Source organism: Thalassophryne amazonica, chromosome 17, assembly GCF_902500255.1.
Source record: "Thalassophryne amazonica chromosome 17, fThaAma1.1, whole genome shotgun sequence".
NCBI classification, from domain to species: Eukaryota; Metazoa; Chordata; class Actinopteri; order Batrachoidiformes; family Batrachoididae; genus Thalassophryne; species Thalassophryne amazonica.
Window position 1 is genome coordinate 36,122,579 of NC_047119.1, and position 23,898 is coordinate 36,146,476.

At 41.1% G+C, this 23,898-nt stretch overlaps 1 protein-coding gene and 2 long non-coding RNA genes across 3 annotated transcripts; 2 read left to right on the top strand and 1 right to left on the bottom strand.

Annotated features, from left to right (window-relative positions):
- Nucleotides 1-787: 787 nt before the first annotated feature.
- On the bottom strand, nt 788-16,100 carry LOC117529190. Its single transcript, XR_004565944.1, has 3 exons — nt 15,976-16,100; nt 12,752-12,757; nt 788-799 (listed from the first exon to the last, which is right to left on the bottom strand). It is a non-coding gene; the product is annotated as an uncharacterized LOC117529190 (long non-coding RNA).
- Nucleotides 16,101-16,338: 238 nt separating this feature from the next.
- On the top strand, nt 16,339-17,072 carry LOC117530095 (homeodomain-interacting protein kinase 2-like). Its single transcript, XM_034193030.1, has 3 exons — nt 16,339-16,569; nt 16,723-16,842; nt 16,914-17,072. The coding sequence occupies exons 1-3, from the start codon at nt 16,420-16,422 to the stop codon at nt 17,070-17,072; spliced, it is 429 nt and encodes a 142-aa protein (XP_034048921.1). The 5' UTR covers nt 16,339-16,419.
- Nucleotides 17,073-20,028: 2,956 nt separating this feature from the next.
- Nucleotides 20,029-20,370, top strand: LOC117529192. Its single transcript, XR_004565946.1, has 2 exons — nt 20,029-20,154; nt 20,240-20,370. It is a non-coding gene; the product is annotated as an uncharacterized LOC117529192 (long non-coding RNA).
- Nucleotides 20,371-23,898: the final 3,528 nt, after the last annotated feature.

The following is a 23,898-nucleotide window of genomic DNA, read 5'->3' on the forward strand; positions in this document are numbered from 1 at the left end:
AGCAGAACACAAACTCCTCCCTGTGAACCAGTAAGCAAGTCTAAAACTATGCGATTTTGCATCACCATGGTACGTAAAGCATCTATTTCAGTATTTTGAGCTGCTACTATTTTCTCAGTTACATTCATGAACAGACCCAATCGATAATTCAGAGTTTCAATCATTAATGAATTTTTTACCACTCCTATCCAGGGGAACAATGAATGTGCTATTTTATCTCCTACAGACCACAATTTTTGGTCCTTTGGTACGTCCGAGCCCCACATGTGATCATGTGGTAACACATCTGGGTATATCGATCTCCTCCGTCTGGTGCTGCCATTCTTCTCTGTGGAGGTCCTTGGCACTACCACATATGAATGGCCAGTCAGCTGGGTAGGTGAACACACACCACCCCAATTTGGTGGGAGACTCGTGTACAGTCTGGAACCACAATAGATGTCATCATACACCGGAGTACCATTTACAGGTGGTAGCAAAAACTTACTAACATAAGCACATGATTCATCCGTTCCCCATGGACAGGAGCCTGTATAATTACATCCCCGTCCAATGTGATGAAGATAAGTACCATCCACATAATATGTTTTGGTTAGGCTTAAATTATTTGATAAAACATACGTTTGGGTACACAGACGTTTCTTAATTTTACCTACAGTTTTATTCCCTGTCCCGTAAAAGCAAATCGGGAATGGCCGTTGTGATGACAATTTAACATGTGATGATATTTTTGCATTTCCCTTCAGTCTAGTCAATGGAGCAGCACTTGGGCACGCTTGTACATCTTCTGTTGAAGTCCCTATCATAAAAGTGGTTGCACTGAGACAAGTGGTATTACATCTTATCAGATTTGCTGAGAACTGTTGCCTCCTAAATACAGTTTGATTATGCATCCGTATGATAAGACATTCTGTCACCCTAGCAGGGTACGGTTTAGCCGTCAGAGCTGGGTGTGTTGAGGATATAGGCATTTGCGAACAAACATAACAATTAGTAACGTAATTCCATAGCCAATAAATGAACATATCTGTACCACAAATTAGTATGGTATATATGAGGGTGTCCATCTGTCTCATTCACATTATGAATAAACCTCTTCTGACGTTGCTTGCGTTGTTCTCTGGCTCGGTCCACAGTGAGCTGCAATTCTTGGGTCAACCACCAGGCCAGGAATCCGAGGAGCACGAAACACACTAAGATCACAACGCAACCGGCTGCCCTACCAACAGTCCGGCAGCGGCGGCGCTGAGCACGCCGCTCCGGGGTCTGCTGTAGTTCAGTCATGATTGCTAGGATACAGTGTTGTTAACCAACTTCACCTAATAGTGCAAGGATCTCCCTGCTTCACTGGCATTGAGACAATCTATTGCTAATTAAATAGACTCCCTTTGTAGCCAGACTTCCCCTTACACTGTGGAGGCAGCCAACACACGCTGTATCTTACAGTGACTTAGATGTATCCACGTTGATCTCTCCGCTATCTTTACTGCAGTTGGTGTTGTTAACAGCACTTGGTATGGACCACCCCCCCCACGAGGACTGGACCAGTTCTTCCTCTTAATCACTCTGATGAACACCCAGTCTCCTGGCTGGACTACTGGAAGGCCGTCCTGTGGAAGATCAAAATTATTCGGCAGTAAATGTGTTTGAGTTATCTCTTTCTGTGTTAATGTCTTTTTCATAAAATCTGCTAATGTTTGTTCCTCATCTGCTGTTTTAGTATCCATGTCGAAAATTGGTAGACGATATGGTCGTCCATAAAGTATCTCAAATGGTGTTAAACCTGATGGTGTTGGTGTTATTCTCATATACAATTTTACTAGGTCCAAACATTCAATCCAGGTTCGTTTTGTCTCTTCCATACATTTCCTTAGTCTTGTTTTTATTGTGCCATTTGTCCTTTCCACTAATCCTGCACTTTGTGGGTGGTAAGCACAATGATGTTTTAACTTAATTTTCATGTGTTCTGCTACTCTTTGTACAACTTAATTTACAAAATGTGTTCCATTATCACTGTACAATGTCTCTGGTATTCCATAATACAGAATAATTGTCTTACACAGTGCTTTTGCTACTGTTAAAGCATCTGCTATTTGTGATGGAACAATTTCTACCCATTTTGAAAAGGCATCAATTAATACTAGACAGTATTGATAAGGTCCACATCGATTTAGTTCAATAAAGTCCATATGAACAATTTGAAAAGGATACTGTGGTTTTGGGAATTGCCCTCTCCGGGGTCTTATATTTCCCTGTGGGTTGTGTTTCAATCAGGTAACAGGCTTTACAAAATTTTTTTGAGTATAAATTAAATCCATAGGTAGTAAAATATTGGTCTACCATATATACCATCCCCCCTGTTGACACATGCGTTAACCCATGCATCTCAATTGCGGCTGCTTTGAATAAGCTTTTGGGTAGGACGGGTTTGTTATGTACACAATAAAGTCCTTTGGGGTTTGCGGTTGCCCCATTTTTCAACCACAAATGTCGTTCCTGCGCTGGTGCCTGTTTTTGCATATCCAATAAAAGGTCAGAATCTATTAATGGTTCATTGTCTGTCTCAGCTGTGTAAATAGAAGAAGTGCCATATCGACCAGCTGCTGCTTCTTTCGCTATTTTGTCTGCCAGGCAGTTTTCCTCTGGAGACAAAATCTGTACCTCTGGTGTGGGCTGCGCATTTACATAATGCCAGGTGTGATGGTAATGTCACTGCTTCTAGCAAATTTGTGAGTAAGCCTGCATGTGTCACTGGTTTCCCTGTAGAGGTTATCATACCTCATTGTTGCCATTGTTTTGCAAAGAGGCAAATTGTTGAAAATGCATATTGACTATCTGTATAGACTGTCAGTTTCTGTCCTTTAGCCAAGATACAAGCTCTGGTTAATGCAATGAGTTCTGCAGCTTGGGCTGATTTAAAATGATCAATCTGTTTTGCTTCAATAACAGTATTTGGTAATTGAACAGCATAGCCTGTTAATGTCTGTCCTTTCTAATCTTTGAAACATGAGCCATCCACAAAGTAATGTAGTCCATCTGTAAATGGTTCGTCTGTTAAGTCTGGTCGAGGTAATTGTTGTTTCTGTGTGTCTGCCAAACAATCATGTGGTTCACCGTCTGTCTCAGTAGGTAGGAGCGTGGCGGGATTCAAGGTGTTGCATCTTTCAATGGTAATCTGTGGCTGAGACAATAGCATTACTATATATGCTATCTGTCTAGCAGGCGATAAGAATGTATCCAAACGTTTGGAATAATAGCCAACTGGTTTATTTTTATTACCATGTTGTTGTAGCAAGACTGCACACATGAATCCCTGTTTTGTGTCCACCATGAGAGTGAATGGCTTGGCATAATTGGGCAGAGATAATACTGTGTAACTCACAAGTTCTTGTTTAAGAGCTGTAAACTGTTCTTCAGCTTCTTCATTCCACTGTATTTTGTCAGTAATATCCATTGGTATAGAGTGTATTAAATCCTGCAATTTCTGCACCTTCTCTGCATAACATGGAATCCAGGCTCTGCAATAATTACAGATACCTAAGAAAGTCATCATTTCCTTTTTTGTTGACGGTTTAGGCGCTTTGAGAATAGCGTGCTTTCGATCGTCTTTTATTCGTTTCCCCTCAGCTGATAGGACATGGCCTAAATAAGTCACTTGTGGTTGCACAAACTGCAACTTTTGCTTTTTAATTTTACTTCCTGTTTCTGCCAAATGTTGCAAAAGCATCATAGTACATTTTGTACAGCTGTCTTTTGTCTTTCCTGCCACCAAAATGTCATCTACATACACCAAGATTTGTGAATCTTCTGGTGGAGTAAATGAAGATAAGCAACAATTTATTGCTTGTGTAAAAATGGTCGGACTGTCAGCAAAACCTTGAGGGAGTCTTGTATATGTATATCTTTTCCCTTTGAATGTAAAAGCAAACCAAAATTGAGAGTCTGGATGAACAGGTACTGAGAAAAATGCATTACTGATGTCTATGACAGAGAAATACATATTTCCAGGACTTAATCTATCATCCGAGTCAGTGGTCACATTGTGCTTTCTGATCCATGCACTAATTTCTGGCTTCAAACCATTCAGGAGGGCTTGTTTCAGCTGATTTTGATATGCTCCCGCTTGATCATCACTATGCGGTATACCGCTGTTTGCACGGAAAACTGTCCCTAAACGCTGATTATAATCATCCTCATCTGCCTTTTGTTTACACGCATTTATTTTACCATAGTCCGCTTTCTGTTTAAATTTGTTTTTAACTCTGGTCATTAGATCGGTTATTTGAGCCTGTAACGCCGCTGCCGGATCTTCCTCATTCCCGTATGGCAGGACCGTGCCGTCTGCAGCACGTCCTGTAAATGTTCCTCTCACGTGGACCCAGTTTCGTCCCAGAGCCAATTGTACGGCCTGTCCTACTTCACAGCCATTCAACCTATACGCTTTTATAATATCTTCTATTCCTTTTACCCATCCTTCCACATCAGCTTGTGGGTCTGGCAGGCCAGACACGGCCTTTGCTGCCTCTTCTGGTGTCCATGGACGGAAGACATGAAAGAATGGCGGCTGTCCTTGAGCTATATTTGGGTTTGGGACCTGGATCATTGGAGCAATAAAACTGTGATCTGGGGATATATTGAAACTGTATTTTAGAGGCGGCTTAATCATAGCCCTGTCTCTCAAAATGTATTTTTCAGGCATTAAAGAATTTGTTGCCGCAGGCAGGGTCAATACAGTTGAAAATTCCACCCTCTGATTATCCAAAAATGGATTTGGATACAGTGAGTTTATTGGGTCATATGACGGACCTTCAGAACTCCCCTGGGGATAATTAGGGTCAAAAATCAGGTCCTTTACCAGTGGTGGAGCCACTGTTGGTGCCGCTTGTCTTATTGCAGCCTGATTTTGTGGCTGCAGGGGTGGATTTACATCACGGCCTCTCACGGCCGTCTCATTATCTTCAGGTTTTACAAACATTACTTTCCTCTCTGACTTTCCTTTCTCGTCTTTTTTCCTCTTTATGGCCTCTACTCTCATCCGTGCTTCACTGAGCCATACTTTTGCACTTTCTCTCTCTCCTTCTTTTCTTACTTTCCTGTTACACTTTTTATTTGCTGCTGCTGCTGTAAGCTTTAACACCAAACCTTCACAATCTGGCATGACCAATTTACCTGAAAAGCCATATTTCTTTTTCCATCTAGTTATGTACTTCAGATTTTCCGGATTGCATTTGTGCATGTATTTTTCGTCGCCCTGAAATAGGGGCTTATTTTCTGTGCATGTGTTTCCCATGTTGGTCACCTATTCCCCTTCACTCTGCAAAGTTCAGGTCAAGCTTCTACCCCGTGGGGCGGACCTTCCTTGGAATCCCCCTCTTTGCAGACTCGTCGGGAATATGTGAGTGTGGTGCGTATGGACTTAAAATGACCTACTTTGCAGACAATGGCTCCACTTTTATCCCCTGATAAAATGGGATATCAAGCTGTCCGTGCTTCAGTCACTCACAGTCTCATTCTTTTATCATTACTAAGGAATACTCAGTCAAACAATACCACACATACAGTCCGACACTGTCACACACACACAAACACACACACACTCCCACAACCGCTCCAACTCTCACACATATACAAAATAAATTACAGATTTCATCAATGATTGCAATTACAGACAAGCCCTCATCTAAAAAAAAAATAAATAAAAAAAAAATAATAATAATAATAAATCATTTTATATCAAGACATAAATAACACAACAAAATCCTTACAACAAAACAACAAAAACAGAATTTTCTCTCATTCATACCACAAACAGTTTCACTTTTGAAATAATCAGTTAATTTGCGTCTCTCTAACTGCTTCTCCTGAAATTTATTCTGACTCCTCCTGTATTTCTCAGCCGGATGGGGACTCTAACCCCTCCGCCACCTGTGCCGGCAGGACCGGAGACTCTAACTCCCTCCCCCGCACTTTATTCTGGATGGGGACTCTAACCCCTCCTCAGCATATTTTCCTCACAGGCAGGCAGTAATTACTTACGTTAATTTGTTGCGCCCCTCATTTGGTTCGGAGGCGTCGTCAATCTACTGCGGCGAGCGGAGGTGGACGTCTATAGTCACCGGCCCGACGGAGAATTCACTCCTCAAGACTTTCCTTCGATCCCTCTAGTGGAATCGGCTGTGCACAGTCTGCGGCGTGTCTCCCTCCGTTCGCTCGAGATCTGTCGACGCCCCACGTTGGGCGCCAAGAAAAAACTGTTGGGTTTGCACCCCGTTTTTAAAGAAATGAAAGGCACAAACACTGAAAAGAAACCAGTCAGAGAGAGACAAATATATATATATTTTTTGCTCTGCGCAGAGGAGGAGAACAATGAAGCAGCTTGTAAGTGCTCAGCTACAAAGCTCTCCTAAAATCCCCTCCTCTGGCCCAGCCTTATATTTAGTTCATCAACATGAGAAAAAACAAACAAGGACAGTCGGGAGAGCTTACACGAGTCATGTCTGCAAGAGGGTGATAGCAAAGATAGGTAACGGCTGAAACCTTCCATTCCTGCAACATGAGCCTTGTGGCTCGTCAAAGCAGGATAAGGCAAAATGAAAAATAGTTTGCTCAATCATGAAGAATGCAGACAACAAGTCTTTCTTTCTAAAACCTCCTCTTCTCACAAAGAGGAAAAATAATAAGCATAAACTATAAGAAAATAAATAATAATAATAATATAAGCATAAACTAAAGAAAATAAATGATAATAAGAGCATGAACTATATAAAATCCTTGACACCTACAGTGGGGAAAATAAGTATTTGACCCCTACAAAGAATGGCGAGGTCTGTAATTTTTATTGTAGGTACACTTCAACTGTGAGAGACAGAATCTTAAAAAAAAAAAAAATCCAGAAAATCACATTGTATGATTTTTAAATAATTAATTTGCATTTTATTGCATAAAATAAGTATTTGACCCCCTACCAACCAGCAAGAATTCTGGCTCACACAGACCTGTTAATTTTTCTTTAAGAAGCCCTCTTATTCTACACTCTTTACCTGTATTAATTGCACCTGTTTGAACTTGTTACCTGTATAAAAAACACCTGTTCACACACTCAATCAATCACACTCCAACCTGTCCACCATAGCCAAGACCAAAGAGCTGTCTAAGGACACCAGGGACAAAATTGTAGACCTGCACAAGGCTGGGATGGACTACAGGACAACAGGCAAGCAGCTTGGTAGAAGACAACAACTGTTATGATCATTAGAAAGTGGAAGAAACACAAGATGACTGTCAATCTCCCTCAGGCTGGGATTCCATGCAAGATCTCACTTTGTGGGGTAAGGATGATTCTGAGAAAGCTCAGAACTACACAGGAGGACCTGGTCAATGACCTGAAGAGAGCTGGGACCACAGTCACAAAGATTACATTAGTAACACATGATGCTGTCATGGTTTAAAATCCTGCAGGGCAGCAAGGTCCCCCAGCTCAAGCCAGCACATGTCCAGGCCCGTTTGAAGTTCACCAGTGACCATCTGGATGATCCAGAGGAGGCATGGGAGAAGGTCATGTGGTCAGATGAGACCAAAATAGAGCTTTTTGGAATCAACTCCACTTACCATGTTTAGAGGATGAGAACAACCCCAAGAAAACCATCCCAACCGTGAAGCATGGGGGTGGAAACATCAATCTCTGGGGGTGCTCTTCTGCAAAGGGGACAGGACGACTGCACCGTATTGAAGGGAGGATAGATGGGGTCATTTATTGTGAGATTTTGGCAAATAACCTCCTTCCCTCTGTAAGAGCATTGAAGATGGGTCATGGCTGGGTCTTCCAGCATGACAATGACCCCAAACACACAGCCAGGGCAACTAAGGAGGGGCTCTGTAAGAATTTCAAGGTCCTGGAGTGGCCTGGCCAGTCTCCAGACCTGAACTCAATAGAAAATCTTTGGAGGGAGATGAAACTCCAAACCTGAAAGATCCATATGGAGGAGTGGACCAAAATCGCTGTTGCAGTGTGTGAAAACTTGGTCAAGAACTACAGGAAATGTCTGACCTGTGTAATGGCAGACAAATGTTTCTGTACCAGTTGTTAAGCTCTGTTTTTCAAGGGGTCAAATACTTATTTTATGCAATAAAATGCAAATTAATTATTTAAAAATCATACAATGTGATTTACTGGATTTTTTTCTTTTAGATTCTGTCTCTCACAGTTGAAGTGTACCTACAATAAAAATCACAGACCTCTCCATTCTTTGTAGGTGGGAAAACCTGCAAAACTGACAGGGGGGGTCAAATACTTATTTTCCCCACTGTACGAGTGCTTCCTGAAAGTATTCACATCCACATTTTATGTTACAGCCTTATTCCTAAATGGAATAAATTCATTTTTTCCCGCAAAGTTCTACTCACAACACCCCATAATGACAACATGAAAAAGGTTGGATTTTTTTTTATTATTATTATTTTTTCAAATTTATTAAAAATAAAAAAAGTAAGAAATCACACTTAAGTATTCACAGCCTTTGCTCAGTACTTTGTTGATGCTTCTTTGGCAGCAATTGCAGCCTCAAGTCTTTTGAATATGATGCTACAAGCGTGGCGCACATGTCTTTGGGCAGTTTTGCCCATTCTTCTTTGCAGCACCTCTCAAGCTCCATCAGGTTGGATGGGGAGAGTCTGTGCACAGCCATTTTCAGATCTCTTCACAGATTTGTTCTGAAGCCACCCCTTTAATATCTTGGCTAAGTGCTTAGGATCATTGTCCTGCTGAAAGATGTTCTAGTCTGAGGTCAAGAGTACTCTGGAGCAGGTTTTCATCCAGGATGTCTCTGTACATTGCTGCATTCATCTTTCCCTCAATCCTGAGTCATTACTACTTTCTGAACTCGATTACACCTGATTACTTTGATCTTGATCACTCATCTTTTTTCTGTTTAAAGACCTTTGGTCCTCAACTCAAACTTTATTTCTAAAGCACATTTAAAACCACAGCACCAAAGTGCTGTACAAAAAAGAAACATCTTGACTGTTATTTGGGATTATTCATCTTTGAACTTTATTAAATGTGATTGCTGATCTTTGATCCTGATTACCCATCTTTTTTCTGATTAAAGATCTCTGTTCCTGAACTTGTCTTAGAACTTTATCACAGATCTTTGATTGTGATTGCTGACATTTGACCTTGCTCATTCACCTGTAAACCTGACTACTGATCTTTAATCCTGAGTTTAGATCCTGATCTCTGACATTTGATTCTGATCACTCATCTCTGATCCTGACTGCTGATCTTTGGTTTTGGTCATTCATCAGCATCCAGTAACAAATCAGACAATTAGGAAGTGAACTCCAGATGCTTGTGAATCTGTGAGAGACTGGAGTGAAATCCAGAATTTAAATGACAACTGGAGTTCTGAAACAGGCATTAACATTAATAGAATGGTGGAATACACAACAGATTATATACATTTTTACATGGATGTTGTTCTGTCTTTTACAACTGCCAGGTGCTTTCCCAGTAATAAACCTTGGGTCACAAGAGACACCAAGCATCTTCTAAATAGGAAGAAGAGGGCATTTAAGGCTGGTGGCAGGGAAAAGCGTAAGGAGATCAGTGGTGGGCACAGCTAACCAAAAAGTTAGCCTTCAATAACCATTAATCAGTTAACTGAAAAGTTATCTTTTATGTCGAGAAACTGATAAACTGCTAAAAAATGTATCTTTATTACAGATAACTGATAACTTTTAGCATTGATTCGGACACGGGCACATCGGATTACACTGTCGGCTTCTGATAAACCAGTTTCACTTTAAGCACTGCAGGGGCTGTTGGGTAAATTCAAGGATCACAAACATACAAGAACGCATGAAAATAAATAAATAAAAAATAAAACCCCAAACACTGTCATCATCTTTCAAAAGCAGTAAAACAGTGTATTAGGCCGGGTTCACACGGCAGGATAATTAGGCCGATATCGGACCCGATCTTCCCCTTCCGACAATCATAAGGACGCCCTGACAATCATGATGATGCTAAAGATAATCTTATCAGATATTCCTGCCGTGTGTGGTGTGTTAAGAGCGCTCTGATCTGCTCGGAAGGACGTCAGGAACGCTCCGATCGCAAATCGGGGATATTCAACATGTTGGGATTTTTTTGGCCCGATATCGCAGTGTCTGTTGTGTCCTCCGACCAAAACAAGCACACAGCCTGCAGAATGTGATGTGCAGCCAATCAGAAAGTGAGGTGACGGACGTACAGAGCGGAAAATAAAATCAAAACAGCTGTTCTGACTTATCAGAAAGTCCGGTGGTCACGCTGTCTCCAATCCTTTAAAGATCTCCTTTTCTTTTTCTTTTTGTATTGTTTTTTTCCCTCTGTTTTAAATAGTCCACAAAGTATCTCCGTTTGTTTACTTTGAAGTCACGTTCAATCTCGGGAGATTTTGCGAGATTTCCTGTGTGAGCTGGGAATGTTCGTGTGTGAAATCTGTTCGTGTGTCGTGCTATCATCCTTACCATGTGGCTGAACACCACACACTGTACAACCAAACCTGTCAGATCCATGATTTTTTTATCTTCACGTGTGTGGTCTCTCAGGTTTTGGAAACCTAAAGATAATTTTAAAATCCTGTCATGTGAACCAGGCTTTAGAAGTGACAGTTTATCTCGGTGTTAGATACACCGTCATTTACAAACTAAAAAGCTGCTGCTTTTTTCACACGCTTTCAACCCTTGCGGCTTAAACAACCAAAATACATTTATTAATGCATTGATTGGCAGAGTAAAATACATGTACTAAATATAAATTCTTACCTGTTAGTTTCAGTGGGATTTATCTGAAAAAATAATCATCCTGGGGTTATCCAAAATGGTCTAAACGGTGAAGAATTGTCCCTCTGTACACAGCTGCACCGTGAGAGCTCCTCTCTCCCACCGAGTCTTGGCGATACCGTCAGCCACTAAGAAATAAAATAAAATGTTAAAATTAGTCCATTTTGTTTTTGTGTCGAGCAGACGATAACACTTCTTCTTCTTTCGGATCCAATCGGCACCAGCTTAAGGTGCATTTACCACCACCTACTGGGCTGGTGAGTGATTGATGAGATTTTACAAACCGTTAACTCCTGGCAGCCATAGTCATTTGTTTAGATGCAATGAAGTAATCCAGTGTCCTTTAGATATTTAAATAATTATTTTTGCACGATGTGTGGTGGGTTTTGCAACAAATTTCCAAGGGACAAGAGACAATAACTCTGTAACGTCCCTAGTGAACCTGAACTACACTATCCACAATGCTCCCTGCGGCCAATCACGTTTTACGCTTAATGATGACGTCATTAGCAAGCAACAGCCAGTCTGCCATAAATAAACACACAACAGACGGACTAAAATGTTTGAGTTTAGGGTTTACAAACATTTTTGACCATTAAACTTTGCTCACTTGACCAGCAAAAAAAATGTTATTGGACTGAAAGTTATCGGAACTAAATTTATCGGAAGATAATTGATCCGATGATGGTTTTGAAAACTTATCTGAAAAGCTAATCCACTAGCAAAAACATTATCTTCGATAATTATCTGCTATCCGATGAGCTGAACTGTGCCCACCACTGCCCAGAATGGATGGGTGTCTATTACTGGAAGTATTGAATGAAACTCTTCTTGTCCACTGTGGATTTTGGGAAGCCTTTTTAGTCATTACGTAATTTCTCCAATCAATCCAAGTGAATTTAGTAATCCTTTAGGTTCTAAATTTGTGTCATGCCTATTTAAATCCTACATCCCTTGCTAAGTTAATGTTGATGCCTCTTCCAGTGTGAAAATTTCAGTAATACACCTTGTTTTTACATTACTTATCTGCCCCCCCCCCCCATCCCCACAAAAAGTCACATTAAACAGGGTCAAACAGTTCCATGTATCAGTATTAAATAAAAGGACAAACATATCACTAGTATGTAATTTCATGTCCTTGAAATAGAAGATAAAGAAAAATCCACGATGACACTGGGGCTTGTGTTAGCCTGTCGTGCCAACTGATCTGAATATAACACTGGATAGCTCATTGGCCCACACACGCTGTACAAACCGCTGAAGCAAACGGGCGGCCATCTTACCACTCGCAAGTTATATGGATCGCACATAGACAGCTTATTAGAACATCAGCAATTTCATGTAATAACTGAGCTGATTCTCTCATTTCCTTATTTTTGTTCTCCATAGAATGTAACCTTCATCCCTTCTAATCTGTGTCTGCCATGATTAGCTATTTGATTTATTTCCTTTGTTTCTTTTACTACTTTCACACTTTCTCCCCTTCTGTTCTCAATTACTCAGATCTCACTGGGACAAATAATTCTAAAAATTATGATTACCTATATATATATATATATTGCTACCATATCATGAACAAAAGTGAGCAAGAACAAAAGTGGATAACAAAAGTCATGATGGATAATATAGCAATAATGGATTTTTTTAAAACTAGCTACAATAGTTGGTTTTCCCTTGCAATGATAACGTATTGGTCATGTGATTTTTGTGCCCCACGGCCATTGTGGATTACGACGCAGTGGCCGCTGTGATAGGCTATGTGCATTTTTTGCGAACAATTGCAGAAGCTTCAACAATGGTCAGCTTTTGTGCTGTCGTCAGTTGTTCAAACAGAGGTGATAAAAATGAGGCAGGTCACTCATTTTACAGGCTACCGGCAGTTATTGTGCATCAAGCAGTGCAGTGTTACAAGCTTTCTCAGCGACACAGAGACCTGGCTCAGCAGATCTGAAGGAAGCTTTAATATGGCCAGAACCAAGCAGACCACCTGTGAATCCAAATCCAAAGCCGCCCGGAAGAGCGCTCCGGCTACCGGCAGTGTGAAGAAGCCTCACCGTTACAGGCCCGGCACCGTGGCGCTGAGAGAGATCCGCCACTACCAGAAATCCACAGAGTCGCTGATCTGCAAGCTGCCCTTCCAGCGCCTGGTGAAAGGAATCGCTCAGGACTTCAAGACCGACCTCCACTTTCAGAGCCCCGTTGTGATGCTCTGCAGGAGGCCAGCGAGGCCTACGTGGTCGGCAGCTTGCAGATCAGCAGCTTGGTGGATTTGTGGTAGCAGTGGATCTCTCTCAGCGCCACAGTGCCACGCCTGTAATGGTGAGGCTTCTTCACACCGCCGGTAGCCGGAGCGCTCTTCCAGTCAACAGAGGTAGCGAACTGCTTCCTCTGAGTTTTTCTTCTGGTGGATTTACAGGTGCTCTGCTTGGTTCTGGCCATATTAAGCTTATGCTGTGAAACATCGTTACATCGTCATTAAATTGACTATCCGGTATAACATATGGATTCACTGAACCAACTGCTACACATCGATCACGATAAACAGCTTTATCTCGAGGGTTTAAAGCCTCGTAATAAGCTTTCATTCTGTCTATTTTCTTTCATGCGCCAGCCGCGTAGTAATCCACCATGGAGACGGGAGCAAATCGGTCACGTGATTGAAAACCCTGTATATTTATTGTACATCACTTTGTGAGTTTCAGTCTAATATTAGCAAAAAAGCTCATAGCAACAATGCGTAAACCTCCAAAACTATGGGGCCATACTAAAATACGAAATGGAGCAAAATGGGGACTGATAATCACGAAATGGGGGAAAATGTAACGAAATGGAGCACAGTAAAGAGACTGACTCCAAATAAGTACTTTTATTTAATTGTTTGGCTTTTGTTTTTTGTGAGATGTGCTCAGTAAATGTAATGGGGCAGGTCCGCCATCTGGTGTTCAAGAGATGAAACTTCAGTCAATGGGTCAGTCTGCTCCATTTCGTAACGTTTTACCACCATTTTGTTATTATCAGTCCCCATTTCGCTAAAAAATTTAATAAAAGTACCTAATTGAATCATAGTTGGAGTCAGTCTGAGCAATTTCGCTGTTTTACCCTGTTTCGTTATCAGTCCCAATTTTGCTTAAAAATAATTAAATAAAAGTAATTAACTGAATCATATTTAATCATATTTGGAGTCAGTCTGGGTCAGTCTGCTCCATTTTGTTACATCCATGTCGTGATTACCGGGCTCCATTTCGTATTTTAGTAGAGCCGAAACTATGCATAAGTAGACCATCTTAAAATAAATCTCCCAACACAATATTCACTTACAACATGCAAGCTTAGTTTGTGCACCAATATACAGTTGTTCAGGATAAATAATATTAAAATAAAATTAAAAACGTTTCAACTCACCAAATGTTCATTCAACGTGAAAAAATATATAACCAAATGTCTTCACTGAGAATAAATTTGTTTATTGACATTTCAGCAGCAGCATCAAGTTCATGATGGGTTCTGGTGAGACAAATGTTCTAACTCCTGACTTGATATTCTGAATATTGCCAAATAATCCTATGGTTGAAATGTAAACTAGACTTTAAACTTTATTTATTTTTATTTTTATTTATTTTTGTGCCAGCTGATGATGAAGTTAAACACGTTATTACATCCGTCAAGGACAGAATAAAATCATCGGCGCTTATTTATTTATTTCTCTCTCTGGCTGTTAGCAAGATTATGTCAAAACTACTTCACAAATTTTCACAAAATTTTCACCACAGATAGATATTAGGCCAAGGAAGACTCCATTAAATTTTGGAGGTGATCCGGATACAGATTATGATTCTGGATCAAGTTTCACATTATATAGCCTTTGAAGGATTACATCAAAACTACTTCACAGATTCTCACCAAATTTGCACCACAGATAGATATTAGCTCTTGGAAGACTCCACTGAATTTTGGAGGCGATCCGGATCCGGATTGGCAGACGTCAGGAATCTCCGATTACTCTTGTATTGTTGTGTGTTGGGGGGTTTGGCTGGACATTTTTGTGTTTTCTTTTCTTTGCTCTCCAGGTGGTATGCAAACTGGGTTTTTGTCTGTGGAGAAGGTGCTGGCAGAAGAATCCTTCACCCTCATCAGCATTATTAGCTGCACCTGTGGAGGATGTTCACGTGCAGGCCTAATGACTCGCAGCACCTGTGAATGATGCTCACGTGCAAACCTAAAGACTTTCAGCTGAAGTAATTTGGCATTTTGTTACGCAGTATATTTGAACATTGATGAGAATTGTGCAGTTTGCTTCTCACTGCTGTGGCGTACGGACTGATGATCCTCCACCTGTTGTGAGAAGCTGCTCATTTACATAAAGCTTAAATTCAGACCTGAATGTGTTGCTGATAGTGTGTGCCTCTGAAGGATATTTGCTGTAGCTCTGTTGACTTACCTCACCTTTTCCATCCTTCACAGAGTCAGTTTGTCGTGTCCACCTGGGGGGTGTTTGGCGGTGAATCTGAGTCCAGAAGCGCCGGGCTTTGATCCATTTGGGCGCTGGAGAGCGCGCCGTCCTTCACCTCGCCAGACAACCGATTATTTATGTTGTACACCAATTATTGCACATGAGGGGAAATAAAACTGTTTTGTTTTTGGAACCGCTTTCTGGTTATTTAGCGCTGGGTTCGGTCAGACGTTGGTCCGCTCCTCAACCCGCGTCTGCACATAACATGTATTTTACTGTTTTGTGTTGATCTCTCCCCTCGTCCTTCCACAGATGATTTCCCCGTCAAGGAAGGTGATGTGCTCCAGTCATTTTACGTGGTGCAGGAGTTTATGGGTGAAGGCAGCTTTGGGAAGGTGGCCAGGTGTCAACACAAAGTGACCCATCAGGACGTGGCCATCAAAATCTCTAAGAACAAGCCCAGTATTATACGAAAGACAAAAAAAAGAGGTACAAATTATAACTAATTACAGTCACAGTCTTTACATTCAAAAATAGTTTTATTTCAGCCATGCATTGTAAACCTTCATAAATGATTTTTCACGTCTTCCCCAGCTTGCTTGCTCTTAAACTCTTGAGATACCTGGATCCATAGAAGACCAACATTGTGAGGTGGTACGATGCCTTCATGCACGGAGACCTCATTTGTCTCAAATTTGAACTTCACGACTACATGGATGAGCTGAACTTCGATCCTCTTCCAGTCAGTGACCTCCGAGCTGTTATGCAGCAAGTAAGTTAGATTTTGGTTTTTGATAAAAAGTACACATTATATATGGAACTAAAGTAGGACATCTGGAGTTGTCATCTCTCTCCTAACAACAACAACTGTTTGTGTGACTGTAGATGGCCACCGCACTGCTCCACGTGGAGACCCTGGGTGTGGTCCACTGCGACATAAAGCCACAAAATATCATGGTGGTCGACCACATTCAGCCACTGAAGGTCAAATGACTGACTTTGGATTGGCTCAGCACATCTCTGAGATCTTTTGCGGGTACCTTGTGGTACCAGTAAGTCCAAATACTGCAGAGAACATTTGACAGAGTTGCTTGTTTCTACCCTGAAAATTGAAGAAAAATGAAACCTTTGGTAGACGATGTGTAATGTTGCTCTGTTCCTCTTTGCTCAGAGCTCCAGAGGTCCACTTAGGGTTGGCCTACAGTGAGGAGATCGATATGTGGTCGCTCGGTGTGTCCGTGGCTGAGCTGGCTATGGGAACCACACCGTATCCCGGACTTCATCCCTATGATATGGTAAGTTCTTTTTTGTCCAGATTGTCCTGGATTTGTTATTAATCCGTGGCCCTTGTAAACACAGACACATTTGCTCCTGAAAAGGCAATAACTTGTGAAAGAAAAGTCTGTGTTTGTACAGTGAGATTTGATGTTTTTGTTTGATGTCTTCAGATAAAGTTCATCGTGGACACTCAGGGTCTGCCCCCAGACCGCTTTCTCAGGTTGGGACCACACACCAACCACTGCTTTGAGAGATGGCGCATCAACAGTCAGGACACCTGGACACTGAAGGTACCATCACATCCATCCATCCATCCATCCATTTTTTTCTGAGAGTTAACTCTAACACTGTCTCTTTGCAGACTCCTGCACTGATTCAGGTGCAGACGGGGCACAAATTCTCTGGCACCAGAGCAGTGGTATTGACCTGTCTGGAGGACAACATGGAGGAAGGTGCTCACTCGTGGCCTCTCAGTCATTCCTTCAACCACCTTCAACAAATGTATGGCTCCAATGTTTAATTCACTGACTGTGTGACCACCAAGCTCCAAACTCTGGTCCTGTTAAATGAAGCAAACTCAAAAATAACAAATCACACAATTCCTTGAATGGCCACTTGAGGCTGGCTCCTATAGTGAGTCACTGTCCATTGACCCGCATGTTTAAATGTCCAGTTTTCAAGCAGAAAAAAAACATGCTTACGCCCTGGTGCAGAAAGCAGTTTTGGCCTCTATAGTTTGTTCCCGCTTCATCAGTTTATGAATAATTAGCAGAGTTCTCACTTTGACTGACAGCTGTGTCCAGAGCATTTTATTCCAAGTATCTGAGATCATGTGGATTGTTGTGCTGTTAATGTCACTAAAAGACCAAATAAGAAGTCTGTGTCTGCTTTTCTGTCCAGTGAAAGTTTCTTGTTATTTCATTTGTATAATAGCACCATTAGCAGGTTTGGGCAGCTTGGTGAGGTTTGTGTCACAGATATTCCACAGTTACTGAGACAATAAGCTTGTCATAAGTTTTAATATCAGCTCCAAAACCACCCGTCACGAAATTAATAAAAGACCCAAACCAAGGTTAGCCCGTTAGCTTTGGCTTGTTCGATAACTCTAAGATGCAAATGTTTTCAGGATTTATTCATCCCAGCCTGGTACTTTAGCCTGATACTGCAACCGGGTACTGTTACTTGTCATCATAACTTCACAGCATCACATTCAAGATCGTACAACACAAGTTCAAATGAATAAAACACAGGTTATAGACATTTCTGTGTAGGCTCTCAGTTGTCCAGGTGGTATCCATAGTAGAGAAGCTTGAATCTTCGACTGGACTGGGTTGCTTGACGTGAGGACGTTTCGCTTCAAATCGCAGAAGCTTCCTCAGCTAAAATTCTTGCTCTGGAAGTCTGACTTCTGTCTGACTCTTGTTGTCTACAAGAGTCAGACAGAAGTCCTCACGTCAAGCAACCCAGTCCAGTCGAAGATTCAAGCTTCTCTACTACAGGTTATACAACCCCTGGCAAAAATTATGGAATCACCGGCCTCGGAGGATGTTCATTCAGTTGTTTAATTTTGTAGAAAAAAAGCAGATCACAGACATGACACAAAACTAAAGTCATTTCAAATGGCAACTTCCTGGCTTTAAGAAACACTATAAGAAATCAAGAAAAAAAGATTGTGGCAGTCAGTAACGGTTACTTTTTTAGACCAAGCATCAAATCAGATCTGCTCATTGACATTGACCCTATGCCATGACATTGACCCTATGTGTCTTTTTGCAAGGAATGTTTTTGCAGTTTTTGCTCTATGGCAAGATGCATTATCATCTTGAAAAATGATTTCATCATCCCCAAACATCCTTTCAATTGTCCAAAATATCAACATAAACTTGTGCAATTATTGATGATGTAATGACAGCCATCTCCCCAGTGCCTTTACCTGACATGCAGCCCCATATCATCAATGACTGTGGAAATTTACATGTTCTCTTCAGGCAGTCATCTTTATAAATCTCATTGGAAAGGCACCAAACAAAAGTTCCAGCATCATCACCTTGCCCAATGCAGATTCGAGATTCATCACTGAATATGACTTTCATCCAGTCATCCACAGTCCACAATTGCTTTTCCTTAGCCCATTGTAACCTTGTTTTTTTCTGTTTAGGTGTTAATGATGCCTTTCGTTTAGCTTTTCTGTATGTAAATCCCATTTCCTTTAGGCGGTTTCTTACAGTTCGGTCACAGACGTTGACTCCAGTTTCCTCCCATTCGGTCCTCATTTGTTTTGTTGTACATTTTTCGATTTTTGAGACATATTGCTTTAAGTTTTCTGTCTTGATGCTTTGATGTCTTCCTTGGTCTACCAGTATGTTTGCCTTTAACAACCTTACCATGTTGTTTGTATTTGGTCCAGAGTTTAGACACAGCTGACTGTGAACAACCAACATCTTTTGCAACATTGCGTGATGATTTACTCTCTTTTAAGAGTTTGATAATCCTCTCCTTTGTTTCAATTGACATATCTCGTGTTGGAGCCATGATTCATGTCAGTCCACTTGGTGCAACAGCTCTCCAAGGTGTGTTCACTCCTTTTTAGATGCAGACTAATGAGCAGATCTGATATGATGCAGGTGTTAGTTTTGGGGATGAAAATTTACAGGGTGATTCCATAATTTATTCCTCAGAATTGAGTGATTCCATATTTTTTTCCTCTGCTTGGTCTAAAAAAGTAACCGTTACTGACTGCCACAATCTTTTTTTCTTGATTTCTTATAGTGTTTCTTAAAGCCAGAAAGTTGCCATTTGAAATGACTTTAGTTTTGTGTCATGTCTGTGATCTGCTTTTTTTCTACAAAATTAAACAACTGAATGAACATCCTCCGAGGCCGGTGATTCCATAATTTTTGCCAGGGGTTGTAGACCCTGTTCTATAACGTGTTCTATAATCACAGAAAAGAACTAAGTTTTCTCTGTGACTGCATTTTGTGGTGAAATATGCACCAAAATGCAGGAAATGGCACAAAAAAATTACAAATTTTCTGGGGGGGGTTGGCCCCAGAGCAAGAAATCCACACCCCCCCACCCCCCACACACACCTTGACAAAACCCTGAATCCGCCCCTGCATGTCTTCATCCATTAATGGTCTTAGGTTCAGTAAGAACAACCAAAATGGAAACATCAAAAGCTGCATGATTTGAGCTTCAGAACCTCTTTAAAGAAAACCTGTTCGTGATGTCACAGAGGGTTTGTCGAAGATCTATGGGGTTTATGATGGCCACCAGTCATTTGGTTCATGTGACATGTCTTTCTGACTTCTTGCTTCACCAGATGATGGAAACAAACACCACAGAGAAGGAGGGTCGTGAGTTTGTGGACCTTCTGAAATGCATGATGTGCCTCAACATTGAACAACGGATCAGACCTCTCGATGTTCTTAAACATCCCTTTATGGAAGAGAACAGTCTGGAGACGGGTGTTGAAGAGGACAGTCTGGAGACGGAAGTGGCAGATGAACCTCTTGTCTGGGCTGAGGAAAATCTGGACCCGACTGAGGACCTCACCCCCATCATACAGGAGGAAGCAGAAGAACCAGCAGCCATCCAGCCCAGTGAGTCAGATGTTCCACAGTTCCCACAGTGTTCATATCTTTATTGCTTTATTCAAACTAACAAATATTTCTGTGTAATTTTTAGAGGCCCAAGCAGAGACCAGGACCACCTGGAGGAGACACCTGACTCAGGCTTTCAGGAGGATGTTCTGCCTCTGCTGACACCAATGTCTGTGTGCCCCGTTTGTGTGTGTATATAATAAATATGTACATTGTGTTATGATTTTGTATTTATAATAAAGACTTTAAAATTCAAAAGCTTTGATGTGTAAAGATTTTTTCGTACTGCCCACGGTTTGTGTTGACTCTTAAAACTGAGCCAATCCAGTAATTAACAATCTACATCAAGATTTCATCTTCACTGACTTCATGTTGTCTCCTACAATCATTTACCATCTTCTCTATTAAAACATGTTTGAATATCAGCAGAAATCCATCCATCCATTTTACTTACTTACTTACTCCAATCAATCCTGAACATCCTGAGGTGGACCGGAGGAGACATCTGACAGGTTTTCAGGAGGATGTTCTGCTTCTCCTGACATGGACTTTCTGATGGCTGCCCGTGTCTGTGTGCCAAGTCTGTTTTTTTTTTTTTTTTTTATATATATATAAATATGTACATTGTTGGGTAGCACGGTGGATAAGTGGTTAGCACTGTTGCCTCACAGCAAGAAGGTCATGGGATCGATTCTGACAGTGCTGCATAACATTTACTGTTATTCTGATCCAAAGGGATTTCTGACAATGAAGAAACAAAGACAGCCACAGTCCAGCTTGTTATGAATGAAATGGCACTCTAGAAATTTGATAGGCAGTAGTGCTCAAAAGTTATACCCTGGTAGAATTGGCGGAGGTTAAAAAAAATGGATCACTTTGATGTGCAAACTGCAAAACATGGCCAAAAATACTGATGGATACCTTTCAGATATGGTGAGCAGTGGAAGGTCTAAAGGGGAGATGAGCCCCCCTTGAGCTGCTGACCAAAGATGTGATAAAATACGGGACAGGTGTTGCAAAAAACAAACAATGATTGATGAATAATGCTGCATGCAGATGTAGAAGATAAAATAAATAAAATGATGGCTGTTTAAAATAATGATAAGCCCTAGAGCCTATTTCACCAAAATCACATACCCACACATTATGATTTATTTCTCAGCTTGTACAAGATCAAAAATGCTAAAGTTTGTATCAGCTAAAAGACAGGTCCTAGGGATGTTGTGGATGCAAACAAAAATGAAAGTAAATAATACTTGGTAGGAGTAAATGAGGTTTTTTTTTCCCCAAAAAAATGAATTCTGATTTACGTCTCTATTTGCTTGGCGTTTCAGCTGTCGTTAGTTGATATGTGATTGAAGTGGATAATTTTGTAGAGGAGACTTTGCTTGACATTTTGATGTATAATAAGTGTATGTTGGTGTCAGCATTGGTTAGTTATGAGTGTTCAAATGTTCCAAAACAGGGCAAATCCCCAAATTTGGGGACTCTAGGGTTTAAGAGGTTAAAATAAAAATTGTGGCTTTAAAAATGATGACTAGAGAATCATTATTTAGATTCCCAGATTGCCTGAAAAAAGCTATAGAATTAAAAAGTGCATTTTTAATAAACAATGAATATTCAAAAGGAACTAAAATGTCCTCCGTACTGACTCCACAAACATTCTCAAGGCTTTCAGGTGAATCCATGCAACAAACTTCGCTGAAGTTCACCATGAGTCACTGCATGAAGACTCCCTGGAGAGACGTGCACTTTTATAACGCAGACCCAACACACAGGGAACAAGTCTACAGCAGGGGGCGCCAGTCCATCAAAGTGATCTTATGTTGAACCTTTGTCATGATCATAGCTACTTGTGAAGCATAATGCAGGTCTGAAGATCAATGCATCAGGTTCTAGAGCATCCTACTTTTCAAGAGATTGAATGGTTTAATTCACACCCAAAACACAATAAGCAGTCACTGCACTTGTACAACCCCAATTCCAATGAAGTTGGGATGTTGTGTAAAATGTAAATAAAAAACAGAATACAATGATTTGCAAATGCTCTTCAACCTATATTCAACTGAATACACCACAAAGACAAGATATTTAATGTTCAAACTGATAAACTTTTTTTTTGTTTTTGTGCAAATATTTACTCATGTTGAAATGGATGTCTGCAACACGTTTCAAAAAAGCTGGGACAGTGGTGTGTTTACCACTGTGTTACATCACCTTTCCTTCTTACAACACTCAATTAGCGTTTGGGAACTGAGGACACTAATTGTTGAAGCTTTGTTGGTGGAATTCTTTCCCATTCTTGCTTTGGTACGACTTCACTTGTTCAACACTCCGGGGTCTCGGTTGTCGTATTTTGCACTTCATAATGCACAACACATTTTCAATGGGCGACAGGTCTGGACTGCAGGTAGGCCAGTCTAGTACCCGCACTCTTTTAGTACGAAGCCACGCTGTTGTAACAGGTGTAGAATGTGACTTGGCATTGTCTTGCTGAAATAAGCACTGACGTCCCTGAAAAAGACGTTGCTTGGATGGCAGCATGTGTTGCTCCAAAACCTGGATGTACCTTTCAGCATTGATGGTGCCATGACAGATGTGTAAGTTGCCCATGCCATGGGCACTAACACACCCCCATACCATCACAGATGCTGGCTTTTGAACTTTGCGCTGGTAACAATCTGGATGGTCTTTTTCCTCTTTTGTCCGGAGGACACGACGTCCATGATTTCCAAAAACAATATGAAATGTGGACTCATCAGACCACAGCACACTTTTCCACTTTATGTCTGTCCATTTCAAATGAGCTCAGGCCCAGAGAAGGTGGCAGCATTTCTGGATGTTGTTGATGTATGGCTATAGATGATGGAATCCCTACATTCCTTGCAATTGGACGAGAAACATTGTTCTTAAACTGTTGGGCTATTTTTTTCACACAGTTGTTGACAAAGTGGTGATCCTTGCCCCATCTTTGCTTGTGAATGGCTGAGCCTTTTGGGGATGCTCCTTTTATACCCAATCATGACACTCACCTGTTTCCAATTAACCTGTTCACCTGTGGAATGTTCCAAACAGGTGTTCTTTGAGCATTCATCAACTTTCCCAGTCTTTTGTTGCCCCTGTCCCAGCTTTTTTTAAATGTGTTGCAGGCATCCATTTCAAAATGAGCAAATATTTGCACAAAAACAAAAAGTCTATCAGTTTGAATATTAAATATCTTGTCTTTGTGGTGTATTCAATTGAATATAGGCTGAAGAGGATTTGCAAATTATTGTATTCTGTTTTTATTTACATTTCACACAACTTCAATGGAATTGGGGTTCTAACAAAAATGGGACTAAACAGCTATATAGTGGTGTCCAACGTCGTCCAGAAAGGGCCAAGAGGGAGCAGGTTTTCTTTGCAGCCACTGACTTGACTTCAGATGAACTTATCCCATCTGCTCAAAGTGATGTTCATCAGAAAAATCACCTGCTGGAGTCAATGGCTGCAAAGAAATCCTGCTCCCTCTTGGCCCTTTCTGGAAGACTTCGGACACCACTGCCCAATAATCATACCCAGTGGTGGGCACAGCTAACCAAAAAGCTAACTTCGATAAACTGCAAAAAAAAAAAAAAAAGTATCTTTATTACAGATAACCGATAATTGATAACTTTTAGGATTGATTGGGACGCAGCCACATCAGATGACACTGTCGGCTTCTGATAAACCAGTTTCACTTTAAGCGCCGCAGGGGCTGCTGGG

Bases quoted from the DNA above. Each gene is read 5' to 3' on its own strand.
- LOC117530095 (XM_034193030.1), top strand. From the start codon at position 16,420: ATGTTGCTCTGTTCCTCTTTGCTCAGAGCTCCAGAGGTCCACTTAGGG. The intron at 16,570-16,722 runs GTAAGTTCTTTT...TGATGTCTTCAG, and splicing joins GACTTCATCCCTATGATATG to ATAAAGTTCATCGTGGACAC. The intron at 16,843-16,913 runs GTACCATCACAT...GTCTCTTTGCAG, and splicing joins AGGACACCTGGACACTGAAG to ACTCCTGCACTGATTCAGGT.